This window comes from Peromyscus maniculatus, chromosome 14 (assembly GCF_049852395.1).
Source record: "Peromyscus maniculatus bairdii isolate BWxNUB_F1_BW_parent chromosome 14, HU_Pman_BW_mat_3.1, whole genome shotgun sequence".
Taxonomy (NCBI): Eukaryota; Metazoa; Chordata; class Mammalia; order Rodentia; family Cricetidae; genus Peromyscus; species Peromyscus maniculatus.
Window position 1 is genome coordinate 43,331,181 of NC_134865.1, and position 23,450 is coordinate 43,354,630.

Here is a 23,450-nt window from a genome sequence, read left to right on the forward strand (position 1 = left end):
GGAAGAGACACTTGCCAATGAGCCTGATGATGGGTCTGAGTCTGATTCCCAGCACCCACATGGTAGGAGGAGAGAACTGCCTTAAAAGTTGGCTTCTGACTTCTTCCACATGCACACACACTAAATAAATGAATGTAATTAAAAGTCTGACATCTGTATGAGAGTACCAAAGAATAAATAAAAAAAACATTATATTGATTTATATTTCTAATCTGAGCAATTATGTTGGATCAGGAGAAGCAGCCAGACAAGCATCAGACAGAGGCTAGGCTTGTCTTGTACTGGTCTTTGGTGCTTTCCCAGAATCCCAAGAAGTTTTCTGCCCTCTCCTCGATATCTTTGACACTTCCTGAAATATAACGGGCACTCACTAGGCAATTGCTAATTGTCAAACAGCTCACAACTTTTCAGTCTTCCCTCTCACAGCAACCTTATCCATTCACCAAACTATTTCCTGGAATGCTGTTTTCGTTGGTTACTCCCCTCTATGGATTGAGGATTGCCTGGCCTCATGTCTTCCCAGCAGGGATTTCTACCTTTGCGGACTGCCAATTCTGATCTTCTCCGGGTTCCTTCCTCCACCTCGGCATACAGCTACTCATTTGTGCAACACTTTCTATTTTTTTCAAGACCTGACTCCTGGCCTTTTGACTGCTCAGGAGGGTGGGCTCTAAGAGATCACAGAGCGGCTTGGAAAAGGGCTGCTGAGATCAAAACCACGATGAGCAAAAGCAAAAGAGCCCCTGGCGGGGAGGCCAATTAGAAGCCCATATGAGGCGCTAATTGTGTAGACCGAGAGCCAGGAAAGGAGAAAGGAAAGGACAACATGGAGACCTACCTGAAATCTCTTTAGGAATTTGATAAAATTAATGACCCGTGGTAAAATAAATATAAATAAATAAATAAATAAATAAATAAATAAATAAATAAATAAATAAATAAAACTAAAACAAAGGTTGCAGCATAAACACCCAAAGACCTTGTTATCAGAGATAAAAATGATTACTTGGGGCACAGAAGCAGATAAAAGGAGTTAGAGAAGGCGAAAGGGACCTGGAAAATTCTCACTGGGCACTTAGTGGCCTGGGAGGCACAAAAGCTGCATAGCATTAGTGAAAACTCTGAGGTCAGGAGTGGATGGAGGTTGACACACTGGCCATTCATTCACTCATTCACCCATCTGTTCATTCATTCTTTCACTTAACATGTTTATCTGAGCAAGCACAGTGCGTCAGGCCTGGTTCTAGAGTCTCAGGTATTTCGGTGAATAAAGCAAGGAACCCTGCTTTTGGGGTGCTCATATCGCCGTAAAGGAGATGGGCGATCCACGGTGAACCCGATAAATGAGTACTTTACACAGTGCGGTGAAGTGCATTGGAAAAGACAGGGGAGGGTAGCTGGAGGCGCTGCCAGAAGGGCAAGGCCGCCTTAGTTTTCACACTGATCACAGGCAACACACAGTGCTTTCAGCTTCCCAAGACTGGTGCTTTGTTATTTCATCTTCGGATCAAGGTGACAGAAGAAGAAATTATGGGGCATTGACGACCGTGTGATATTTTAATAAAGCGCTTTCTGCACACCACATCTGGAAGCTATTTGCCAAAAGGAAAGTGGGAGTGGGGGTGGGAGTGGAAGGTGGGGGACCCTCCTCCAAGGTTTCCTGAATGAGTAGTGCGGAGGTGAAATTCTGATGCACTGAGAGGAATCTCAGTGTCGTTTCCTTTGTAGAAGGGAGAGCCTTGTTTACAAACACCTGGGCCAGGAGGAAGCGGTCTCTTCATTCCCCTCCTGATAGGCCAGCAGTCAGATCTCAGGGCAGAAGGGATGGGTCCGTTGATCATGGTGGCTCGTCCCTGTAAACCCAGCACTCAGGAGACAGAGACAGGTGGGTGGATTTCTATGGGTTCCAGGCCAGCCTGGTCTACAGAGCGAGTTCCAGGACAGCCAGGGAGACAGAGAGAAGACCCAAACTGGGTCTTTGTAATGACATGAAGAAAGGGTAAAAGAGAATTTTTTAAAAAAATTTCTTAGAAGGTACATTAAGAAAAGGTGAGTTTGGGCAAAGAGCCAAGATTGGGCAATTCATCCACTCCTTGTTCTGGGGACACGTTATATTACTGTCACTTTGCTCTGCCTCTATGACAGGGTCCGCTATGCCAAAGATCTGCTGTTTCCATGGCATTCCGTTGACAAGGGCTTATTTAGGGTCTCCAGAAGAGCGGGGCTCTTCAGAAAGGAAGGGAGGATTGGGTAGTGTGGCCGGACTTGGATCGTATCAGGAAATCTCCAAGGGCTGCAGATGTGATCCGGGGATTCGCTGTACTCCTAAGGTGAGCCCAGCTCTGCTATTGGAATCAAACTAACGCCTTGTGTGGAAAGGAACCAGACGAGGAAGGGCACTGTGTGGGCACCAGCTCTGGGCACGGTCTTTCCACCGCAGTTGCGAAGGCAGTGACTCCCCCAGGTGCTAGCACGCAGGAGGCTGAAATAGACACGTTTCCGTTTCCAGTGTTGTATGTTCACCGAAGCAGCTGCAGCCACGGCAAGGTAACATCTCGGCTTCCTGGGAGGAGAGGGGCTGCTGAGAATTCCATCCCGGCTTGGGGCTGGAAGTGTTTTATGTAAATATTTCTGTGTCGAGAGGAAGGTGTTGTGAGCCCTGGTCTTTGTAAAGGAACCACTTTCAATTAAAAGGCTTTTATCAAGGTAACAGCCTTACTAGAAATGAAGCGTGTTTGTTATGACACTTGTGTTTTCTTCATGCCCTGCCCAGTTCTACAGCGATTAAATTCCGAGTGACAGAGCTGAAGAAAGGGAGTAGACTGAGCTGAGGACTACACAAAATAAACCACTGTTCCAGAATCTTCTTGGGAATTAATCCCATTAACGTAATGAGAAAATGTGCACATCAAATCCGTGATCCTTCCTGTCATTCTTACACACACACACACACACACACACACACACACACACACACACACACTGAGTCATACATAGAGGCACATAGAGGCATGTATGGGGCACATATACAGAGGCACACTCACAGATGCACACATAGAGACACATGCCCACAAACACACACACAGGGTACAGACACACACACACACACACACACACACACACACACACACACACACACACGCTCTGAATGTTCAGTAGGTAACACTAACCAGGACTTTTTCCACAGAGTCTGGTGGCCTGGCCTCGTCCCACTGGGCGCCCCTATTGATGCAATGCTGATTAAGCTGCCTGGCACTCCCGAGGGCCCTGGCCATTTTCTGTTTCTTGTCATCGTCAAACAGGCTGAGTAATCTGAGTTTGTTTTAACTCTACTGACCCCCAAATGCCTTTCGCCTTTATCGGACTTCATCCTTATCTTTCCAGAAATGGAACTGTTTCCCTTTCTTTCCTGTTTCCTCGTATTTTTTTTCAAGGGCACAAACTGATGAGAGGGTTCCCAAAGCGGAGCGGACAGGAAAAGCACCCCGTTTGGGTTTGTTTCTAAATATCTATTTATAGACTTTTCTGGTCGTTTCTTCTGGGACCACACAGATGGGAGTCCATCCCAATCTGTCTTGGGGCGAGGGGAGAGGGACGGGGCGGGGGAGGGGGAAGGAGGGAGGGCGGAGGGGGACGGGAGGGGGGAGGGCGGAGGGGGGAGGGGGGAGGGGGGAGGAGGGGAGGAAAATGACCCAGCCAGCATCTGCCCAGGTCCTGCCTTCCTGGCTGGAGGTGCGACAGGCTTTGGTCCTGCCCTTGAGGAGCTGAAAATCTAATGGAACAGGGGAGGCGACTCTAAGCCAAGAATTCACTTCTGAGTTCTTGAGGTCCTATTTTTGGCTTCAGTGTTTCTCTGTGTGTCCTTTCGTTTCAACTATGTAAAAGAGTAAATGTACTTGTTCGCGGGGAGCGGGGTCGGGGGTGGGGGTGGGGGACATGCCCCTGAAACTCAAACAGAGGAAATTCAATCTAGAACTCATTTTCAAGCTAGTTTGGTGTACTTGGCTCTCGTCCTCACAGCCCTCCGTCCCAGACCATGTGACTTAGAACATTAAGCTCTCATCCCGTCCTGCCACCCCTTTTTGGGGAGGGTGGGGTGAAGTCCAGGTCTGCAGAGGAGAAAACCAGAGAGCTCAGCAGGGGGATGGAACTTCAGGATCGACAGCCATCGGTAGCGAGAACAAGGAGAGTTAGTGGAACAGTTGTCAAGCTCTTATTTGGGGTCACAGAGACACTTCAGCGCACCAGATTACCTTTACCTACCCTTCCCCAACGGCAGCAAACACCATCTCATATGGCAAGGAATGTGGGAAAGTGCTTTGTGCTCTTTGGATAAGAAATAAACTACAGAGGTCTTTAATAATTCTAGGGAAAAATTATAACAATGATGGTGATAATAATAATGTAGCGTTCAGTGTTTATTGTTCTGTCTGGCACTAAACTTAATGATGGAGATGGATCTTTTGTTCTTCATGTGTTTTATATCTGCTGGTCCCAACTTTGCCCAAATATTCATTTCTAAATGGAGCCTGTTTTAATCCCATTTGCAGCTGTTAACTTGGCTGCGGGGCTCGTGGAGACATCGTGCACCGCTTTCTCTACTTTCACTTTTAAAAAATTTCCATGAGGGGCTATGCAAAGAAGGAGAGCCTGAATGACACCTCAGGTGAGCTGTTAGAAGAGACGAGGGAGTTCACCTTTCCCATCACAGACTCTCAGGGAGGGAAATGCATCCCTGTTTTACAAAGTGGGGCAACTGAGGACCTGGGAGTTTCCCTATATTGCTCAAGAATTTGCGCTCTCTCCAAACCCAGCTCCATTGGTCCAGCAGATTCTAAGGGCAGGACCTTAGTTAGAGCTTGGCCCTGGCATCTCTGCCAACTTTGTATCCTTGAATAAGTGAATCTACTTGTAGCTCAAAATCAAACAAAACATCTGAAAACTCCAGGGATGGTGGCGCACGCCTTTAAATCCCAGCACTCAGAAGAACACAGAGGCAGGCAGATCTCTGTGAGTTCGAGGCCACCCTAGTATACATAATGAGTTCCAAGCCAGCCAGGGCTACATAGTGAGATCCGGTTTCAATGTAAATGAATAGATAGATAGATACATAGATAGATACATAGATAGATAGATAAATTTGAAAACAATCTGTATACTTTATGAAGGAAGCATCTAATGATAATTTTCAGCCTTAACTGCACATTCTCTATGTATATAAAGATAGAAACCTATGGGGTGACCTACGTCTGTTTCACAACATCCCTGTTAGGCTACCCAGAAGCCCTATTTTTCACACGGGGGTGGGGTGGGGTGGGGGAAGAGCCTGAGAAGGGTCAAAACCAAATGTTTAGAGAGCATCATGGGATGGTGGAGCGGGGTGGAGCTGGAATTCAAACTCACTTCACCCCAATTCCAAAGTCTGGACCATTTCACCCCCCCCCCCCCCCGAGCGCCATGGCAGAATCTGGGTCGTTCTCTTCTGAGAACAGCTTCTACTTAAAGCCAAGAGTGGCTCAACCAAATTCCTCCATGAGGCCTGAAAGGAGAAGAATTTGGTTTTTTTTTTTTTTTTTTTAAAGCCGTGTTCTTTATTATGAGGCAATACTCTCCTCCCGTCTTCCATCTGCCTGGACCAAACTGAACCGCAGGGAATTGTCCCATCTGTTGTCAAAACCATCCTCATGGACTTCAAAGAATCCCCAGCCCAGGAAGGCCAGCTCCAGGGCTGGGGGTGGGTGGGGTGATGGAGGCTGAGACTTAGGCTTCCTCTGGGTCCCGGTGCTGATGGTGACTGTCCTGCCGGCTGGCTGACTTCACTTTGAATCTAAGACTTTTCACAACACCCCCCCCCCCTTCCTGTCAGTCCAAACACGCTCAAGGCCCAGGTCCTGTTTGAAGTGGACCTGCTCCTCTTCACACTCCGAGGTGCTAGGGATTAGGAAGCCCCTCTCCATGGGGCAGAGCCGGCCTAAGCCTCAGCCAGCAGTGGGAGCCTTCAGCCTCTCTCAGGTGATAATGGCATTCTGGCCTTTTCTCCTGGGGTCCCCAGGCCCCCAAAGGGTCTTAATTAAAGTGGATGTGTGAGTCTTGGAGGCAAACACAGTCCAAGAACTCTGCATGGGAGCTTCTTTGGAGTTCGAGTTCCTTTTCCTGTGGCCTCAGAGGCCTGGGTTCATAGACGTAGGACAGGGAACCAGGGAGCCAGTTGTATCTTCAAGCCAGAGTCTCTGCTTCGGTTGTTAAGGACTAGAGCGCCCAAAAGCACAGCATCTCTCTAACCACGTCTCCGCTGGTATGGACAGGAGCGCAAATAGCCCATTGCATCGTGGGTGATGTGTTTCTCCTACCTGCGATTGTTCCAAGGAAAAGGCCATGCATACACGAGTAAGATAATTAATCTTCAGTTTATCACACAAGGGATGGTTATTTAGGTGAGAATATCGAAACTGTTTCCTTTTATAGCAACTATCTTCCTTTATAAGTATCAAATATGGGTTTTATTTTATTTTTTTTTTTGTTTTGTTTTTTGAGACAGGGTTTCTCTGTGTAGTTTTGGTGCCTGTCCTGGATCTCGCTCTGTAGACCAGACTGGCCATTCATCTGTTCAAAGCCCAGGTTGACCCTGGACCTTAGCTTTTGTCAATAGTTCAAAAACATGAGACCACAAATATCTCCTTGACATGAAACCTTTATTTCTTTTCCTTGGGGTTTACATGCAGGAGTGGGGTGGCTTCTATTTATAGTTGTTTTTTTTTTAAAGAGATTTCCATGCAGTAGCTCTACTAATTTAATATTCTCATCAACAATATTTCAGGTTTCCTCTTTAAATATTAATTGCATAATTATTTGCATTTAATCAAGGCTGCTTACTTTCAGCCTCCAAGATCATGAAGCTAGAAACTGTGTCTTGCTTGCTTAGCATTGTATCCTTGATGTTTGAGGTATACTATGGACTCCATAAATATCCATTGAATAAACAAATAATTATTTAAAGAGGTGTCATCTAGGGCTGGAGAGAGGGCTCAACCGTGAAGAACACAGTTGCTCTTCCAGTGGACCCAGGTTCAAGCCCCAGCACCCACATGGCGGCTCACAACCAGTTGTAACTCCAGTCCCGGGGGATCCAATGTTCTCTTTTGGTCTCTGCAGACACTGTATGCATATGGTGCATAGACATTCATGCAAGCAAAGCACACACACAAAATAGAAACAAATAAATCTTAAAAAAAAAAAAAAAACCTCCCGCACACAAACCAAAGGGGTGTCATCTAGTGGCGATGACTCACATTTGCTTTTCTCATAGATGAAGCTTTATTATGAAAGGACTCATCTTATACATTAGAGTCTGCCACGTTAGAAAACCACTTATGGCTACTTACAAAGAAATAGTCTGTGGACCTTAAAATCAGGCACACAAAATCTTACCAGTTTGTGAGATTGATACTTTTAAATAATTGGAGAACATTTCTGACAGAACCAAGAGAGGATGAAACCAAACAAATACAACCATTGAAGGAAGCTACCCGAATTCGCCTGAGCACGAGGGACCCTTCCTTGCTTCCCGGTGTTAGCGCCTAGTGTGTAAGGTGTGTTGCTCTAGAGTATTTGTGTGCTCTGCACACTGCATCTGCTGTCTGTAAGCGTGACTGGTAGAAATGCTAGTTAGGGCCCAGAAATCCAGGGTTGACGGCACATCCGTGATTAGCATCATGGGGCATGTGAGTCTTGGACATACCAGTATCTTCAGAGGTCACAGTGCTCTGGTACAAGGAAGCCGGAGCTTCCTGAAGAGTCACCTTGAGCCCCTTCAACAGAAGCCTGGCAGTATGATCATTCCGCTGTTTTTTTTTTTTTTGGTTTTTCGAGACAGGGTTTCTCTGTGTAGCTTTGCACCTTTTCCTGGGACTCACTTGGTAGCCCAGGCTGGCCTCGAACTCACAGAGATCTGCCTGGCTCTGCCTCCCAAGTGCTGGGATTAAAGGCGTGCGCCACCACCGCCCGGCTGATCATTCTGCTCTTTAGCACTAATGCACAGCTAAAAGATAATCTTTTCTTCCAGGGATGAGCCGTCTTTGGTCCTGTAGTCCAGAGGATGGAAGAGGCTGTCTCACAGTCTTTCAAACAACACAAGCATTGTGAGGAGGAGGCTGCTGTCTGCCCCATCCTTCCCTACCCCTCTCTGGCCTCAAAAGATTTTTTTAATGTCTTCAGGGCCATGATGTTGCCCAGTTTTGCTACCAACTTTCCTTCTTGACAATCTTTTATTTCAATGTCGGCTTTCTTTCCCCTGTGTGCTCACTGACGTCTGATTGTGGGGTCCAGCTCTAATTAGTCTGGATATGAAGTTTAATTCACTGTGGCTCTTTTGGCACTAGACTCAAATGGGCTTTGATGTCTGGATGGGGCTTTGATCCCAGACCCTCAAATGGTGGTCATCACCCAATCTCAAAGGATTGCTCTTTACTCTCCCCCCTCCCATCTGGAGACAGCTTTCCTCAATGACATCATTTGTCTCCGTTTGGCCATAAAAGCTGCAAGGCATCATTTGTTGCTTTTCCCTATAGCAAATCGTGCGACTGATGCTCCTTACTCGGCAACAGAACGCTCGCTGCAGGATAAGGAATTTGCAGAATGATGCTCAGATGTTGATGGGTGTGCTCTCAGGGATTGTTCTGTCCAAGGGTCCAGCTTCAGATTATGATGTCAGGACCCTTTCCGGCACTTGCACAGAAAATATCTTTAAGTAAGCTACACAGTTGCAGTGTGTCCGAAGAACAGGCTTTCTTGCGTTCTTGCTGGTACCTTGAGCTCACTCTCCAGATCCTGAAGGCTGAAGTGCATTCTGTCTTTAATGTCACATTTCCTGGGGGTCTAGAGCAGTGTTTCTGAAAAGAATAAGCCTCAGGGAGAGGAAAAGGTCGAACTAGGGCTGAACACCATTTGAAAGGAGATAAATAAGCAGCGCTGTTAGAGGAAGAAGTGCCAGTGACTGCTTAAATGTGAGGGGAAAAAAATCAAAACCATAGTGGAAAGGGAGACCTTGTTCTCCATGGAAGGGGACTGTGGGTGATTACTGCCTCTTTTTTTTTTTCCCCTATAAACGAAACACAGAATCCAAGAATAAAGAAAACCCAGCAAACTAAACTAGAGAGGAGAATATTTGGTTGTTATGTTCAGAAGAGAAGAGGGGTAACCAGGCCAGTCACACTTAATCTGATGACATTGGGAATTTTCCTGGAAAAACAATTACCGCATTGAGCGACTTGCTTCGAACTTTTTGACAGCCTGAGTTTGTTTTAATTGGCAGCTGAATGAGCAGCATTATTTATTAATGTGTAATGGATACTTTGGAGAGCATAACCCCCTTTTTTCCTATCTGTGGCCATTTTATTGGCGGAATCCTCTGCGCACATTAGTTTTAATATTTAAACTCATTGGGAACACTTTTGCACGGAGATGGACAAGCTGCCCTGACAAATGGTTTGCTCTGGACTAACGACTAGCGAGCCCGGCTAAAGAGGCATTTGGTGGGGAGCAGGGTGTGTGTGTGTGTGTGTGTGTGTGTGTGTGTGTGTGTGTGTGTGTGTGGTGTGTGCTGGGGGGAGGCAGGAAGGTGGAGAAGTTTGGAGACAGGGCGGCTTGTCTGTCAGCTGTAACAAGATTTATTAGCAGTGTGTAAAAACACGTTTCAGCTTTTCCCCCTTGAACTATATATATATATAGTTGTCAATGCATGACATAACACAGGCCCCAATAATAGGGTCCACCCAGCCAGAAGGAACCGACTTCAGAACTAGAAAGCAAGAGGTCTGCTTAGAAATGGATAGAATGAAACAATGGCAGAGGAGAGGACGTGTGAGAGCGGCCTTTGGCATGTAAAACAGGACATTATTCTTGAAGTGTCTTCCTGAAACTAGGGAGCAAAACTAGTTCTTCTGTTACCACATTGTGTTTGGCACACAGTAGGCATAAAGAATGTGTGGCCTGTAGAATCTGTGTGTGTGGGAACACCTGAATACGCTTCCATTTTTATATCATGCTAATTATGAACCAAGGCTGTGGTCCCTTTCATGTCTGTGGGAGGTAGGGGCGGGGGTGGGGTGGGGGATAAGGAGTGTGAGTGGGTGGCAAGGGACCTCTTGCTTCTCTTTGTGTCTTTTTGGTAAAAGTCAACTTAATTCTATTTGTTGGAGAGATTAAGCGAGTACTATTAAGTTAAAAAGTATGCTAATAGAAAAACAATTAGCAACTAACTTGCATCCCCTGGAGTCTCTTCTTTAGCGATTATCATCGGTTGCCTACTTCTAGGCCTTGTACTGAGTGAGAACACTGATGCTATGAGCGTATTAAAACAGTCCCCGCCGTCGGGGAGCTTTTATGATGTAGCTGGAGAGAAGACACACGATGCACACCTAAGTACACAGATTGTGTGTGCTCAGAACCAGAGCCAGATAAGAGCTTGTGAGAAGGACCGGACATTCATGCAGCTAACCAGTTCAGAGCAGGGGAATGGATGAACTGATCTTGGAAGATTAGTTCACATAGAGGGTTAAAAAAAGAGAGGGAGGGAGGGGGGAGGGAGGAGAGAGAGAGAGAGAGAGAGAGAGAGAGAGAGAGAGAGAGAGAGAGAGAGAGAGAGAGAGAGAGGGAGAGAGAACTCTTGCTGGAATAAGCAGCTGGACAAAGGTGTTAAATTCTGAAATCATGGTCTGAAATGTGTTCCTTCATATAACACCGTGTCTTAACTTCATCAAATTGTGACTTGCTAAATTCAATTTTGGAGGTGCTTGGATGCACTGCTTTCTTTCTTTCTTTTCTTTTTTTTTTTTTTTTTTTGGTCTTTCGAGACAGGGTTTCTCTGTGTAGCTTTGCGCCTGTCCTGGAACTCACTTGGTAGCCCAGGCTGGCCTCGAACTCACAGAGATCTGCCTGGCTCTGCCTTTAGTGCTGGGATTAAAGGCGTGCGCCACCAACGCCCGGCATGGATGCACTGCTTTCTAAGAGACGTGATGTAGCCCCATAAACCAACTAGTGGTATTTCCATAAAGATCCCTAGACCATTGAAATACTCAGTGAGTGGTGTCCCAAGGATACAGGTCAAATCCCAATCGTACTTCAGGGGAAAAAATTGTTTGTTCCCCTGGAGAAAAAATATGAGAGCTACAAAGCTATAACTCTCTCAGTCTCTATTTATTTACTTTATTCTTTTTTTCCTTAGTTTTTCGAGAGAGGGTTATCTCTGAGCAGCCCTACCTGTCCTGTAATTCACTATGTAGAGGAGGCTGTCCTCGAACTCACAGAGATCCGCCTGCCTCTGCCTCCCAAGTGCTGGGATTAAAGGCGTGTGCCACTACCGGCCAGCTGAGGGCAATAACTCTTAAGATTTACATTCCAGCACACCACATATGTATTACAAGCTGTTGTCACTACGATTCTTAGAACAGGCTAGTATGCTAGCTCCATTTTACTACTGGGTAAACAGAGGCACAAAGAGAGGCCACTTATCTTCCTATCGGTGGATGAAACAGGAACTAGATACAGACAGTCTGATTTCCGAGCCAGCGCTCTAGTAAACAGAGGCTAAGGAACAATAAAATCCCAAACCCTAAGCGCTCACACGTCACCCCTCATAAAGTCAAAGCTTTTCTAAGAATTGATGTGACTGCTGGCCTCACAGCGGCATCCTTCTGCCTGATTTTAAATGCCTTCTCCAGCAAAGCTTCCGCTGAAAAGCTAAAGCAAACCAAAGGAGCGTTTAAGAACAATGTCCTTGCCTTGTATTTTTTTTTTTTCCAATTACAAAACAGAGTTTAAAACAAAGACAATCTCCGAACCCCCATCCACAGAAATGATGTTCGAGTACCCAGCCGACATCAGTTTGGGATGGCGAATCCCAAATCCGAGGGAACGGACTCGGAGCGTGGACTCGCGAGGAAGGGGTTAAGTGGCAGAAAGTTGGTCCCGGGGAGCCCGAAGCCACGGCGCCCGCGGACCGGCCCGCGAGGCTGCTGCCTGTAACAAGATGCCCGGCCCCCGCCCGCCACGGTCTCCGGAGATGGAGCCGAGCCAATCGGCGCCGGGGAGGACCGCGGTGCCGTCGGACCGAAAAGGGGGCGCGGAGCCGGGGCGGGGCCGGGGCGGGGCGCCGGCGGCCGCGGCGCCTGACAGGAGCGGAGCGCCCGCAAGCCGGCGGCGGGCGGGGTGGCGGGTGGCTGGGTGGCTGGGTGGCGGGGGCCGGGCGTGACGTAGCGTGGCCGGGGCGTTATCAGCTGCGGGGCCGCAGAGCGGAGCGGCGCGGGACGCGAGTGCGAGCGGCATGAGCGCTCGGCTGCGGTCCTAGCGCGAGCTGCTGCGCCCCCGGGGCTGGCCGGGCTTCGGGGAGGTCATGAAGCCCGACGCCGCGCGCGAGCCCGAGCCGTTGACCCCCTGCCGGGGCGCCGAGCCCGAGGGGCGCTGGCGGGAGAGGGGCGAGGCGGACACGGAGCGCCAGCGCACCCGCGAGCGCCAGGAGGCCACGCTGGCGGGGCTGGCGGAGCTGGGCTACCTGCGGCAACGCCAGGAGCTGCTGGTGCGCGGCGCGCTGCGCTGCTCCGGGGCCGCGGGGACCGTGGCGCCGCGCGCCGGGGAGCTGCGGGGGGACGCGGCGCAGCGCAGCCGTCTGGAGGAGAAGTTCCTGGAGGAGAACATCTTGCTGCTCCGGAGGCAGTTGGTAAGGTGGTGGCCGGTGGCCGGGCGGGCGGGAGGGTGGGCTGGGGACCTCTGGCCGCGGGATCCCTGGCCGTGACGGGACCCCCGCCTCGATTCCCCCTGACCCCTGGTGTCGCGGATGCCCCGGGGCGCGCGTGACTTCCACGCGTTGCTGGCGGATGCCTGCTTTGTGTCACCTGAGGAGCTGAGGACCTCGCGCGGATTGCGGGGAGGGGGGTGGCGGCTCTTCCTTCCCTCCTGCATTTGGAATTCTTGGAGTCCCTTGGTTCCAGCCTGAAAGTTAGGCTACTACGTGCCCCGGTCCCCAGAGGTTTGCAACCCCCACTTAAACTGCCATTTCACCTCGTGGTCTCCCTAGTTACTCCCCCTCCTCTGGGGGGTGGACAAAAGCGAGGAGGGGGTTTGTGGCTTGGCTAACTGTCCAACGTTGAGTTTTACGGGTACGGCGAAGCTCCTGCTGGGAGCCGTGCCCCTCCCGGTGCTCTCCCCCCTGCAAGTCTCCTTCGCCTGGGATGGTGCTTAGTTTTAAATAGAAGTCCTTTGTATAAGGCAGCTAAAACTACATGCAAATACTGGCAATTTGGCCGGAGAGCTTGCCCCCTCCTCCCGGTCCGCCAGCTGTGCTTGGTGGTGGAGGTGGGAGAAGAGCGAACCTGCTCGCTGGGAGCATTTATCTTATTGGATTTCTGTCACTGTCTCGGTCATTCTGTGCAGTCTTCATTAACAAGGGAGAAAAAGAACTTTGGACCTTCATGGGCTGAGAACAGCTTTTGACGCCGCCTCAAAATAATGGCGGCAGCTTTGTTTCAGTGACCTCAAAATGTAGTTTTGGAAACAGCCAAAAGATTCTTATCCCACCCTGTTATCTTAGACTACTTAAGCTAGATAATGGTCCTCTGAAAGTGATGCTGTGGGTTGTCACGTGTTTTCTTGTCTTGCCGTTTTCTAGATTATTTGTGTATTTATTGAGCATCAAAGTGCTTTTACTTAATTCATTGTTTTCCTGATGAAATTCAAATGTTAGCACACAAGCATATGGCTTATGTCTCCCAGCCTTTAAAGTCGTAGAACACGAGCAAGGACTGGATATGTCCGTGTATCTCTTTTGCAAGGCTGTGTGCTGCTGAGGTTTGTGCAATGGCTGTTTTGGCATTTTTACTGTTTCTTTGGTGATAGAACAGAATAGTATGCACATGAATTTGAGCCAGTCCTTTCTGGTTGTGACTGGTCGTTCACATTTATTTCAGCATTGTCTTGTACAATAGCACCTTTTTGTCGCCGTGAATCTCCAGATTGTGAGTGGCACATTCCTATTGTCCGCTTCAGGGGAGCAAGGCCGTGTGTGAGGAGAATTCCACTGCAGTCAGTGTTTATGGTGCTGTTTTCATTTGTAGACTTGGCATTCTTGATTTGAACCAGATGCCTTTGGCGTTCTTCTGCTTTTCCTAGCAATAGGAAGCACTAGGTGGCGGTGTGAGTTAGCGCAACCAATCTGTCACCTTTGGAAACCCAAGCTGAGTTCAGATCTTGATGGGCTTTCCCTCGAGGGTTTTGGATTCTGCCAGCTCGCATTATACTTGGCACTGGCTATTAGTATTAATTTCTCGCTTTCAAAGGCCCTAAGACTGATTAAGCCCCACTAAGCAACTAATAGAAAACAAAATTCTGTAGGCCATGACATTTGGCCAGAAAACCTCACCTAAGAAAGATTATAGTGTATTGTAGGAAATCTGTTACTCTGTGACTTCAAGAGCCCGCTGTGAAGGATTTTCTTTAAACTGGCTGTACACCAGATGATTCAAAGTCTGTGCAAATTCCTTGCCCTTTCCTATAAAAAGCCACAGTTTGTATAGATTAGTAAAAGCTAAGAGCAAGTTTTGTCCTTTCCTACAGTACTGGGCATTGAACAAGGGGCTAGTGCACACTAGTCAAGCTCCCTAGCCCTGAGCTACAGCTCAGTCATATGTAGTTTTAGTATTATTATTATTATTATTGTGTGTTTGGTGTGTGCAAATGAGTGCAGCTGTGTGCCCCCGCTTTCCTGTGGAGGTCAAAGGACGACTTTCCGGAGTTGGTTCTCTCCTTCCAGTGTGGGTTCAGGGGACTGAATGCAGGTCACCAGGCTTGAGCAGCAAGCTTTTTACCACTGAGGCATGTGCTGCGGGTCCTATGATCATTATTTTTAATGGACCAACTTTGTATCACCAAAAACTACAAGAGAGTTTAGAGACAGGGCCTGCCTTGCGTTCTCAAAGTGCTGATTTCAGATTACCCAGCAGCTTCTGATCTAGAAGGGCTTGGTGACTGTTTAGATGGGTGGCTTGAGTAGACTTGGCCATCCAGAGTGCCCATTTTCTTTCCTCTGCTTCTTCCTGATCAGAATTGCTTGAGGAGAAGAGATGCCGGGTTGTTGAATCAGTTGCAAGAACTTGACAAGCAGATAAGTGACCTGAGACTGGATGTTGAAAAGACGTCTGAAGAGCCGCTGGAGACCGACAGCCGGCCTAGCTCAGGTGAGCCAGCAGGGCCCCTCAAGGGAAGCACACTAGCAAAGGGCTGTGGAGTTTATTTCCAGTGTGGACACAGTTGAAGAGCAGCCTGGCATCCAGCTGCTGGAGAGGGAAATAAATTCAGTCTACAAAATTTTCAGTAATGAGATGGAGCTGCCCAATGTCCCCTGAGTCCAGAAAATACAAAGATCTATTCAGGTTTCTGGAAGAGCAAACAGACCTTCTTTGGAACCTGAGAAAGTCAGCTCTGGGCTAGAAAATGATCACTTCAGCTTCCTGAGGTCACTGCAATTTCTTCTTCTTTTGAGCCATTTGGCTCCTTGAGTTTCTTTTTCTCTTAGAGTTACTTATCTATTTCCTTCAGGTTTGTTTGTTTGTTTTTTGTAGCCCAGACTGACCCTGAATTCACTCTTGTCCTCCTGCTTCAGCCTTCTGAGGGCTGGGATTATAGGCACGGGTCACCAAATCCAGAGACCTTAGTGACTCCTTCTGAAACATGATTGAAGTTGAGGTTCTTCAGATTTACATACCTTTAAAAGAGGAACAAAGAGGAGGATGAAGTAACTTTGAGCCATACCCAGAGTTACATGGTTTTTGCCTTTTCTAAGGAATATTTGAAATAAAACCATATAACCAGGACCCTAAAATCCACAATATGTGTGAAACGCCCCCAACAATCTAAAACAAAACCCAGCTTTTCTTTTCTTTGATGCCTTACCCTTTTGTCTTTTTAGATGGAAATGTGTATTATTGCTTAATATGATCTTAATTTCAACCCTCTTTTTACTCGTAGGGTTTTATGAGCTGAGTGATGGGGCTTCAGGATCCCTTTCTAATTCCTCTAACTCCGTGTTCAGCGAATGTTTGTCCAGCTGCCATTCCAGCACCTGCTTTTGCAACCCCTTGGAGGCAGCTTTGACGATCTCAGACGGTTGCCCCAAATCTGCAGGTAAGGATGTTTAGCACTGACAGAGATTTTAATTGGGAGAGGTCAGGGGTCTTTAAAGTTATGCAGCTTCAGCTGCTTTCTTGATAGGAAAATGGTTTGGTCAGCGTGCCACAGTTACACATAGAGCCTACACGTTGATCTAGATCAACGTCTAGACTAATCAACTTGGGGTGCCATTTGGTCTTATATTATGGAATTAGAAGGACACTTTGCCTTTAGAGGAATTGTCCCCATATTAGAGACACTGGGCTCTGTTTCTTTGCTGTTTAATCCCTCCCTCCCCCTCTCACTCCTTTCTGATGCTGGTGATTGAATCCAGGTTCTTGCACATACTAAACACATACTATGCAATCTGCAGCCCCAGTTTTACATTCCTTTTTGTGTTTCTGGGGTACCCCTTGGCATGCTACCCGAGCTACATCTCTGGCCCTTTATTTTCTTTTGAGAACTATCCTGGAACTCTTTTATTCTTTATTATTATTATTATTATTTTGGTTTTTCGAGACAGGGTTTCTCTGTGTAGCTTTGCACTTTTCCTGGAGTGCACTCTGTAGCACAGGCTGGCCTCAAACTCACAGAGATCCGCCTGCCTCTGCCTCCCAAGTGCTGGGATTAAAGGCGTGTGCCACCACAGCCCAACTATTCTTTAAAGTACACATTAAGTTACATCCATCCATCCGTCCGTCAAGCCAAGGGCTGTTGACACTCCAGGGAGCAGTGGCCCTGCCATGTTTCTCAGAATACCCCACATAGTGAAATTCCCCATAATCTGTATGTTATAATTCTCCACCCCAGGCTTCAGAGATCATCGTGACTTTGTCTACTTTGAGTCCTCCAAACAGTTTTCAGGGTGCAGTTGTTAACCTTTGGGGTGCAGTTATGTATTAAGAAAATGAGAGCCTGGAGAGAGGGCTCAGCATTTCAGAGCGATTACTGCTCTTGCAGAGGACCTGGGTTCAGATCCCAGCACAACTATCTGTAACTCTTGTTCCAAGGGATCTGATGGCTCTTCTGACCTTTGCAGGCTCCTGAACACATGTGGTACATATACACACACTCAGGCATATACGCATAAAACTAAATGTTAGAAAAAGAAGAAAAGGAGGCCAAGTAAGGTTATTTCATTGATTTAAGGCTATATAGCTGGGCACAGCAGGATACCAACTCAGGTCTAATTTATTCCAAGGGAATAATTCCTTTGGGTCTAATAATTTCAAGGGAATTCAGAAATGGTTAAATTCAACCATCTCATCTGATTTTTTTTTTTTAAAAAAAGTGGCCTACCAGCCAGCAATTGCCAGAAGCTCGCACCTGCTGAATGAGAGTTGTCCCTGAAAGTCAGAACTCCCCCTTATTCCTGTTATGTTTTGGTTAACTTAGAACAGCAGAGGAAATATGAGGATCAGAGCCGCGGGAGCAGCAGGAATGGGCCACTGTGCTCTAGGTTGCTCATCTGAGTACAAGGCTGACATTTTGAGTCCAGGCAAAGCAAGCATCACACTGAACAGCTGAAGTTGCTAATCGGTGAAGCCCTTGCATTTGTACAGTGTGTGTTATCAGCAGCAATCAACCATTTGGGATGAGTACAGAACTGTTATCTGGTATCTGGGCCTCAAGTTCATTGCTAATTGCTCCCCATCACTCTGCAGATCTGGTTTCAGAGGGAAACTTTATAACCCCATTAAAAGGCACTTTGGGCAGGTTTTTCTTGAAGACAGACTCCTAGCTCTTCCAAACACCACAATCATTACATAATTGAGACAGTTGGGCCAAGCCTTGGGGCCGTTTGTTTCTACTCTAAGTCTAGAGGAAGATAAATGGAGACTCCTAGGCAGATGTGACTTTAAGGCAAAAAAGCAGGTTTAAGATACCAGGGGAGGGATGGTGGGAAACAATGTCAGCTAGAGAGGTCTCCTTTTTCTTTTTTTTTTTTCCTGTCCTTTCTTTTCTTCAGAGGTCTTTGTCCTTCTTTCTTTCTGCATCTCCAGGCGCCCCTGCACCTGTCTCTCTTCCTGCTGGGATTATAGGTGCTCAGAACCACCCTGGGCTTTCCTTCTGTTAACAGGCTCTTTATTAGAGGTCCAGTAGGACAGACATGGCATTTTCATTAAACAAACAAACAAAAATGCTCTTTACACATTTTATCATCCTTGAGTCTGGATTTTTGTTTTGTTTTTTCCTTCCAAGACTGCTAATTATTGAAGGTCATAAAGCTTTCCCCTAAACAATTAACACAGAATTTGATACATAGTAGGTTCTCACTATTTAAATTGATAGATAAAACAGAGGAAAACTAATTTCCCTAACTGAAGGTCATAAAAAGAATTTGTTATGTATTCCAAGTTAGAAACCAACATTTAACTAAGGGCTTTGTTTCATTGTATTTTGACATGTACATTTTTGAGATGAAAGAAATTTCTCCTTAAAAAAATTATATATATATATATATATATATATATATATATATATATATGCCTGCATGTATGTATGTGCACCACATGTATAGTGTCCACAGAGGTCAGAAGAGGGCATCAGATCCTCTAGAGCTGTAGGGTGGCTAGTAGCCATGTGGGTGCTGAGAACTGAATCCAGGTCCTCTGAAGAGCAGCAAATGTTAACTGCCGAACCTTGTCTGCAGCCCAAGGAATTTATACTTTAAAACTGCCCAGTCTTTAAAAATCTGGCCAGAAATTCCTTATCCTATTAAAATATTGTTTGTAGCGTCACTACTGAAGACACAGCAAATGTTATATTTTATTAGCTGTTAGTGTAATATGATCTGGGGACTGGAGAGAAGGCTTGATGGTTCAGAGTGTTCTTGTAGAGACCCACTTTAGGTGGCTCCCAACTGCCTCTAACTCCAGCTTCAGAGGATCTGATGTCCTCTTCTCATTTCTGTGGGCACCTGTGCTCATGTGTGCTAACGTGTACACACACGCACACACATACATAGTCTATAGTTATTGGAAACAGAGAAGAAAGTAACCATTGCTTCCCCCTCCCCACACTGGAAGGCTGTTAGGATTTTGGTGTGCTTTACTTCAGAGTTTCTTTACATAGGTATCTTGAAAATTATACTGACTTACACCATGACTTTTGCTAAGGTTTACGAAGTGTTTCCTTACATTATTCAGTAATTTCAAAGCATTATACATGGCTAACTATTTTTGTTAAAGACGTGATAGTTTGTCAAAGTTGTTGACTATTTTTTGCCCTCACTCAGTAAGCCATGAACTTCATGTAAACTTGTAGGAGAGTTAGTGTGGAGTATTTCTCAATCCTTTGGTATTCGTCCTCTGCCTGTAAGTTTCTTAGTAAAATTTGGCCAGTCAAGTTGGCTCTACCAATTCATTTCTTCAGTGTCCCTTTACGTGTTTTTCAGATCTCATAGGATGGTTGGAATGTAAAGGCGGCCACTGTGAAGACCAGGCCTTAGGGGGAGTTTGCAGTTCCCCCTCCACACCACAATTTAATTCCCTTGATGTCATTGCAGATGTGAATCCTAAATACCAGTGTGACCTTGTGTCTAAAAACGGCAATGATGTCTATCGATATCCCAGTCCACTTCATGCTGTGGCTGTGCAGAGCCCAATGTTTCTCCTCTGTCTGACGGGCAACTCTCTGAGGGAAGAGGAGGGGCTTGGGAACCATGCCAGTGACCTTTGCGTCGGGTCAGAACTGAATGCCATCAAAACAGACGATTCCTTGCCATCTCCGAGCAGTTTGTGGCCGACTTCCCATCCTTCATCCAGTAAGAAAATGGACGGCTACATTCTGAGCCTGGTCCAGAAGAAAACACACCCCGTAAGGACCAACAAACCTAGAACCAGTGTGAACGCGGATCCTACCAAGGGGCTTTTGAGGAACGGCAGTGTGTGTGTCCGGGCCCCTGGCGGTGTCCCACAGGGCAGTGGTGTGAACCTTAAGCATGCGACACCGATGATGATGTGTCTGCCCTCGGGGGGAATGTCCTCTTTGGAAAACGGGCCATTCTCCCCACCGAAGCAGAGGTCAAAAGACTCCAAGCCGGAGCAGCTGGAGAGCAAGAGGCTGGCTCCGCCGCCAGAGGGCTGCTCGGTAGGCGCTGCCGTGGAACCCCAAAGCAAGCATCTGCCCAAACCCGCCAAAGCAGCCCCTCCAGAGCTCGCAAAGTGTCCTGCAGCGGGGCTGGGGGAATCGCCGAAGGAAAGCCACCAGGTCCCGGCGGGTTCTCCGAAAACAAGTCCCGCCAGAGGCCCCGCCGCCCCGGGGGAGAGCAAAGCCCCGCCGCAGCCCCCGAAAAAGATGCCGCCGAAGAGCGGCCTGCCGACCTTGGACTTCAAAAGCGAGGGCTCGACTCCGAGCCTCGAAGACGGGCCTCTGGTGAAAGCGCATTTCATCCCGGGGCAGCAGCCGCCGCCGCTGCAGCAGCTGCAGCCGCAGCATCAGCAGCTGCAGCCGGCGGGCGCCAGGCCCCACCGCGCACACCGGCACCCGGGCGTCGCCAGGGGCGCCGCCCTGAAGGCCCGCGGCCCCGCAGCCCCGGAGCACGGCCTGCCCACCGTGCGGGAGAAGACGCGGGCGGCGGGCAAGAAGTGCCGCTTCCCCGACGACTCGGAGACGAACCGGAGACTCAGGAAGGCCTCCTCCAAGGCCAGGCGCGGTGGGACGCCCGACGCCGGTCTTCCCGGCAGGACCGGCGGCGGCGGCGCGGGCGGTGCTCAGGCGGGCGGCCCTCGGGCGCACGCGCACGGGCGGGAGCCGGTGGTGGCCAAGCCGAAGCACAAGCGGACCGACTACCGGCGGTGGAAGCCGTCGGCCGAGGTCTCGTACGAGGAGGCCCTGCGGCGGGCGCGGCGGGGCCGGCGGGAGCCCGCGGGCGCCTACCCGGTGGCCGTGGCGCTGCCCTACGCCAGCCCCTACGCCTACGTGGCCAGCGACTCCGAGTACTCGGCCGAGTGCGAGTCGCTCTTCCACTCCACGGTGGTGGACACGAGCGAGGACGAGCAGAGCAACTACACCACCAACTGCTTCGGCGACAGCGAGTCGAGCGTGAGCGAGGGCGAGTTCGTGGGCGAGAGCACCACCACCAGCGACTCCGAGGAGAGCGGGGGTCTGATCTGGTCGCAGTTCGTCCAGACCCTCCCCCTGCAGACGGTCACGGCCCCAGAGCTGCACGCCTGCCCCAGGAAGACCTTTGTCAAGATCAAGGCTTCGCATAACCTCAAGAAGAAGATCCTCCGCTTCCGGTCTGGCTCCTTGAAACTGATGACGACCGTCTGAGTAGCTGGTGGAGCGAGTGTCTTACATTCCTACCCCCCTCCCCAAACCCCCAAGTCTCTGAAAACAAAAGAAAAGAAAGAAAGAAAAAAAAAAAGGTGGGGTCTTAATATTTGTGTCCGACTTCAATGGGATACTTACCTTTTATTAGGATAAGCCCAAGATAAATTCTGTCTCATCGTCATGTATGGACGCTTAGTGCCTTTAACGGAAGGTGAAGGATGTATCGCTTAGTTAGAAGTAAATATTGAGGTCTTAATGGTGGTGATAGTGAATGAATTTTGATTATCAGCTGGTTTTTTGGGCTTCTATTGTCCGAGCGTCTGGCAAAGTACAGGTTTTTGATGTTCAGGTTTTATTTGGATGAGACCTTTTGTTTCCAAGGTCCGTGGGTGGGATTTTTTAAGACATGAACTCGCTCCTTGATTCTTTAGGGCTGTGTCCCTGAAAGGGCTTTCCAGTTGAGGGGCATTACATAAAATTGCATAGTATAGGTTAAAAAAAAAAAAAGTCATTGCTTTTGCTAAATTTTTTAAAAAATATTCAACACTTCTCAGAGGTCTCCTCATCCCGTTTTCTTCTCAGAAGTACGCTTTTTACTGTAGGATTTAGAACTTGTAGAGCGGACTGTAGATCTGGAGGTGGCAACCAGGATAGAGAAACTGACAGTACCTTAAAGGGATTCACAAAAACCTTTGCCACATGCAGTGCCCCAGCCTTTGTTACAGTAACCCTCTTGGGCCATATATCCAGCAGTTTTTGATGCCTTTCTGCTTCTAACTTGTCGCCAACACAACCGTTTGTCCCTTAGAGGGCTTGCCTTGGAGATAAAATGTTGGTCCTTTGGTGCAAAGACATTTACCCCTCATGGGCATGACTCCAAGCCCAAAACTGCTCACCGAGCACTGTGCCACCTAAGCTCTGGCCTAAACAGCAGTGCATTCCAATCCTCATTGGGCCACTGACTTATTTAGAAGGGCTTTAAATTTTTTAAGAGGTTTTTGGTAAACAGTATTGTGTAAAATAGCCTTTTTAAAATACCAATATATGCATGTTCTATGCATGAGTAGTAGTTGTTTGGATTCCTGTTTTGATATTCCTGTTGTTGGATTACTGTATGATATAAGCAGTATGTGTTTTTATATATATCATTGTGTAAATTTAATATAACACATTATATGCTGTACTAAATGATTTGTTTTTATTGCTGTTAACTTTGTTATTTGTTATAAAAACCAGATGTTTACACCTATAAATCTTGTGCTGGCTATTGGTGTTATTTTTGAGATTTATATTAGACTTGTTCTAGCAGTAGACTATTATTTGCAATAATTAATATAGGTTTTACTGTGCCCAAAGAGGATAGTGAATAGGCCAATTTTTGAAAAGCAAATGACTTTAAAACTATTTTTATTAGGTTCATGTTATTTTATTTTATGTGAGTATTTTGCCTGCATGTGTGGATGTGGACCATGTGTGTGGTTAGTGCCTGTTGGTGTGTGGTTGGTCATAAGAGGGCGCTAGATCCTGTGGACTGGAGTTACAGATGGTTGTAAACCATTCTGTGGGTGCTGGGAATCAAACCTGGGTCCTTCGAAAGAGCAACAAGTACTCATAAGCAGTGAGCCAACTCTCTGGCCACCCCCTCCCCCGCCCCAACCATTTCTTTAGATATAGTCTAGGTATTTTAAAAGTTAAGGTAAATCTTGCTATCTACCTTTTTTTCCCTCCTTTTTTCTTTTCTTTGTTTTTTTCTGAGACAGGGTCTCACTGTAGCCCAGGCTGGCCTTGAATTCTCACAGTCCTCTTCATAAGTCACTTGTGTGAGTGTGCTGGAATTACAGATGTGTACCACCATGCCCCATTTTAGATGACTTGGGGAAAGTTTTGGGAAGAATCCACCCCCAAGTTTTTATTACATTTTCAAAAACATGGAAAATTGAAAGGACCATACAGTAAACAAATGTGAAGTCAGCACCCAACTTCAAAAGTTAGAGCATGTTTGCCATGCTTGCTTTAAC

General features: G+C 47.6%; 1 protein-coding gene across 2 annotated transcripts; it reads left to right on the top strand.

Moving 5' to 3' along the window:
- The first annotated feature begins 12,261 nt into the window (after positions 1–12,261).
- Positions 12,262–22,685, top strand: Dact1 (dishevelled binding antagonist of beta catenin 1). 2 transcript variants are annotated; one of them, XM_076550848.1, is made up of 4 exons: positions 12,262–12,712; positions 15,092–15,224; positions 16,015–16,170; positions 19,553–22,685. In XM_076550848.1, the coding sequence occupies exons 1-4, from the start codon at positions 12,389–12,391 to the stop codon at positions 21,430–21,432; spliced, it is 2,493 nt and encodes an 830-aa protein (XP_076406963.1). In that variant the 5' UTR covers positions 12,262–12,388; the 3' UTR covers positions 21,433–22,685. The 2 variants fall into 2 exon arrangements, with proteins under 2 accessions (XP_076406963.1, XP_076406964.1); XM_076550849.1 differs by having other exon boundaries at positions 12,263–12,712; positions 19,664–22,685.
- The last annotated feature ends 765 nt before the right edge of the window (positions 22,686–23,450 follow it).

Coding starts and splice junctions, on each gene's coding strand:
- Dact1 (XM_076550848.1), top strand. CDS start 12,389: ATGAAGCCCGACGCCGCGCGCGAGCCCGAGCCGTTGACCCCCTGCCGG. Junction 12,713..15,091: donor TGCTGCTCCGGAGGCAGTTG/GTAAGGTGGTGG, acceptor CTTCCTGATCAG/AATTGCTTGAGGAGAAGAGA. Junction 16,171..19,552: donor CGGTTGCCCCAAATCTGCAG/GTAAGGATGTTT, acceptor CGTGTTTTTCAG/ATCTCATAGGATGGTTGGAA.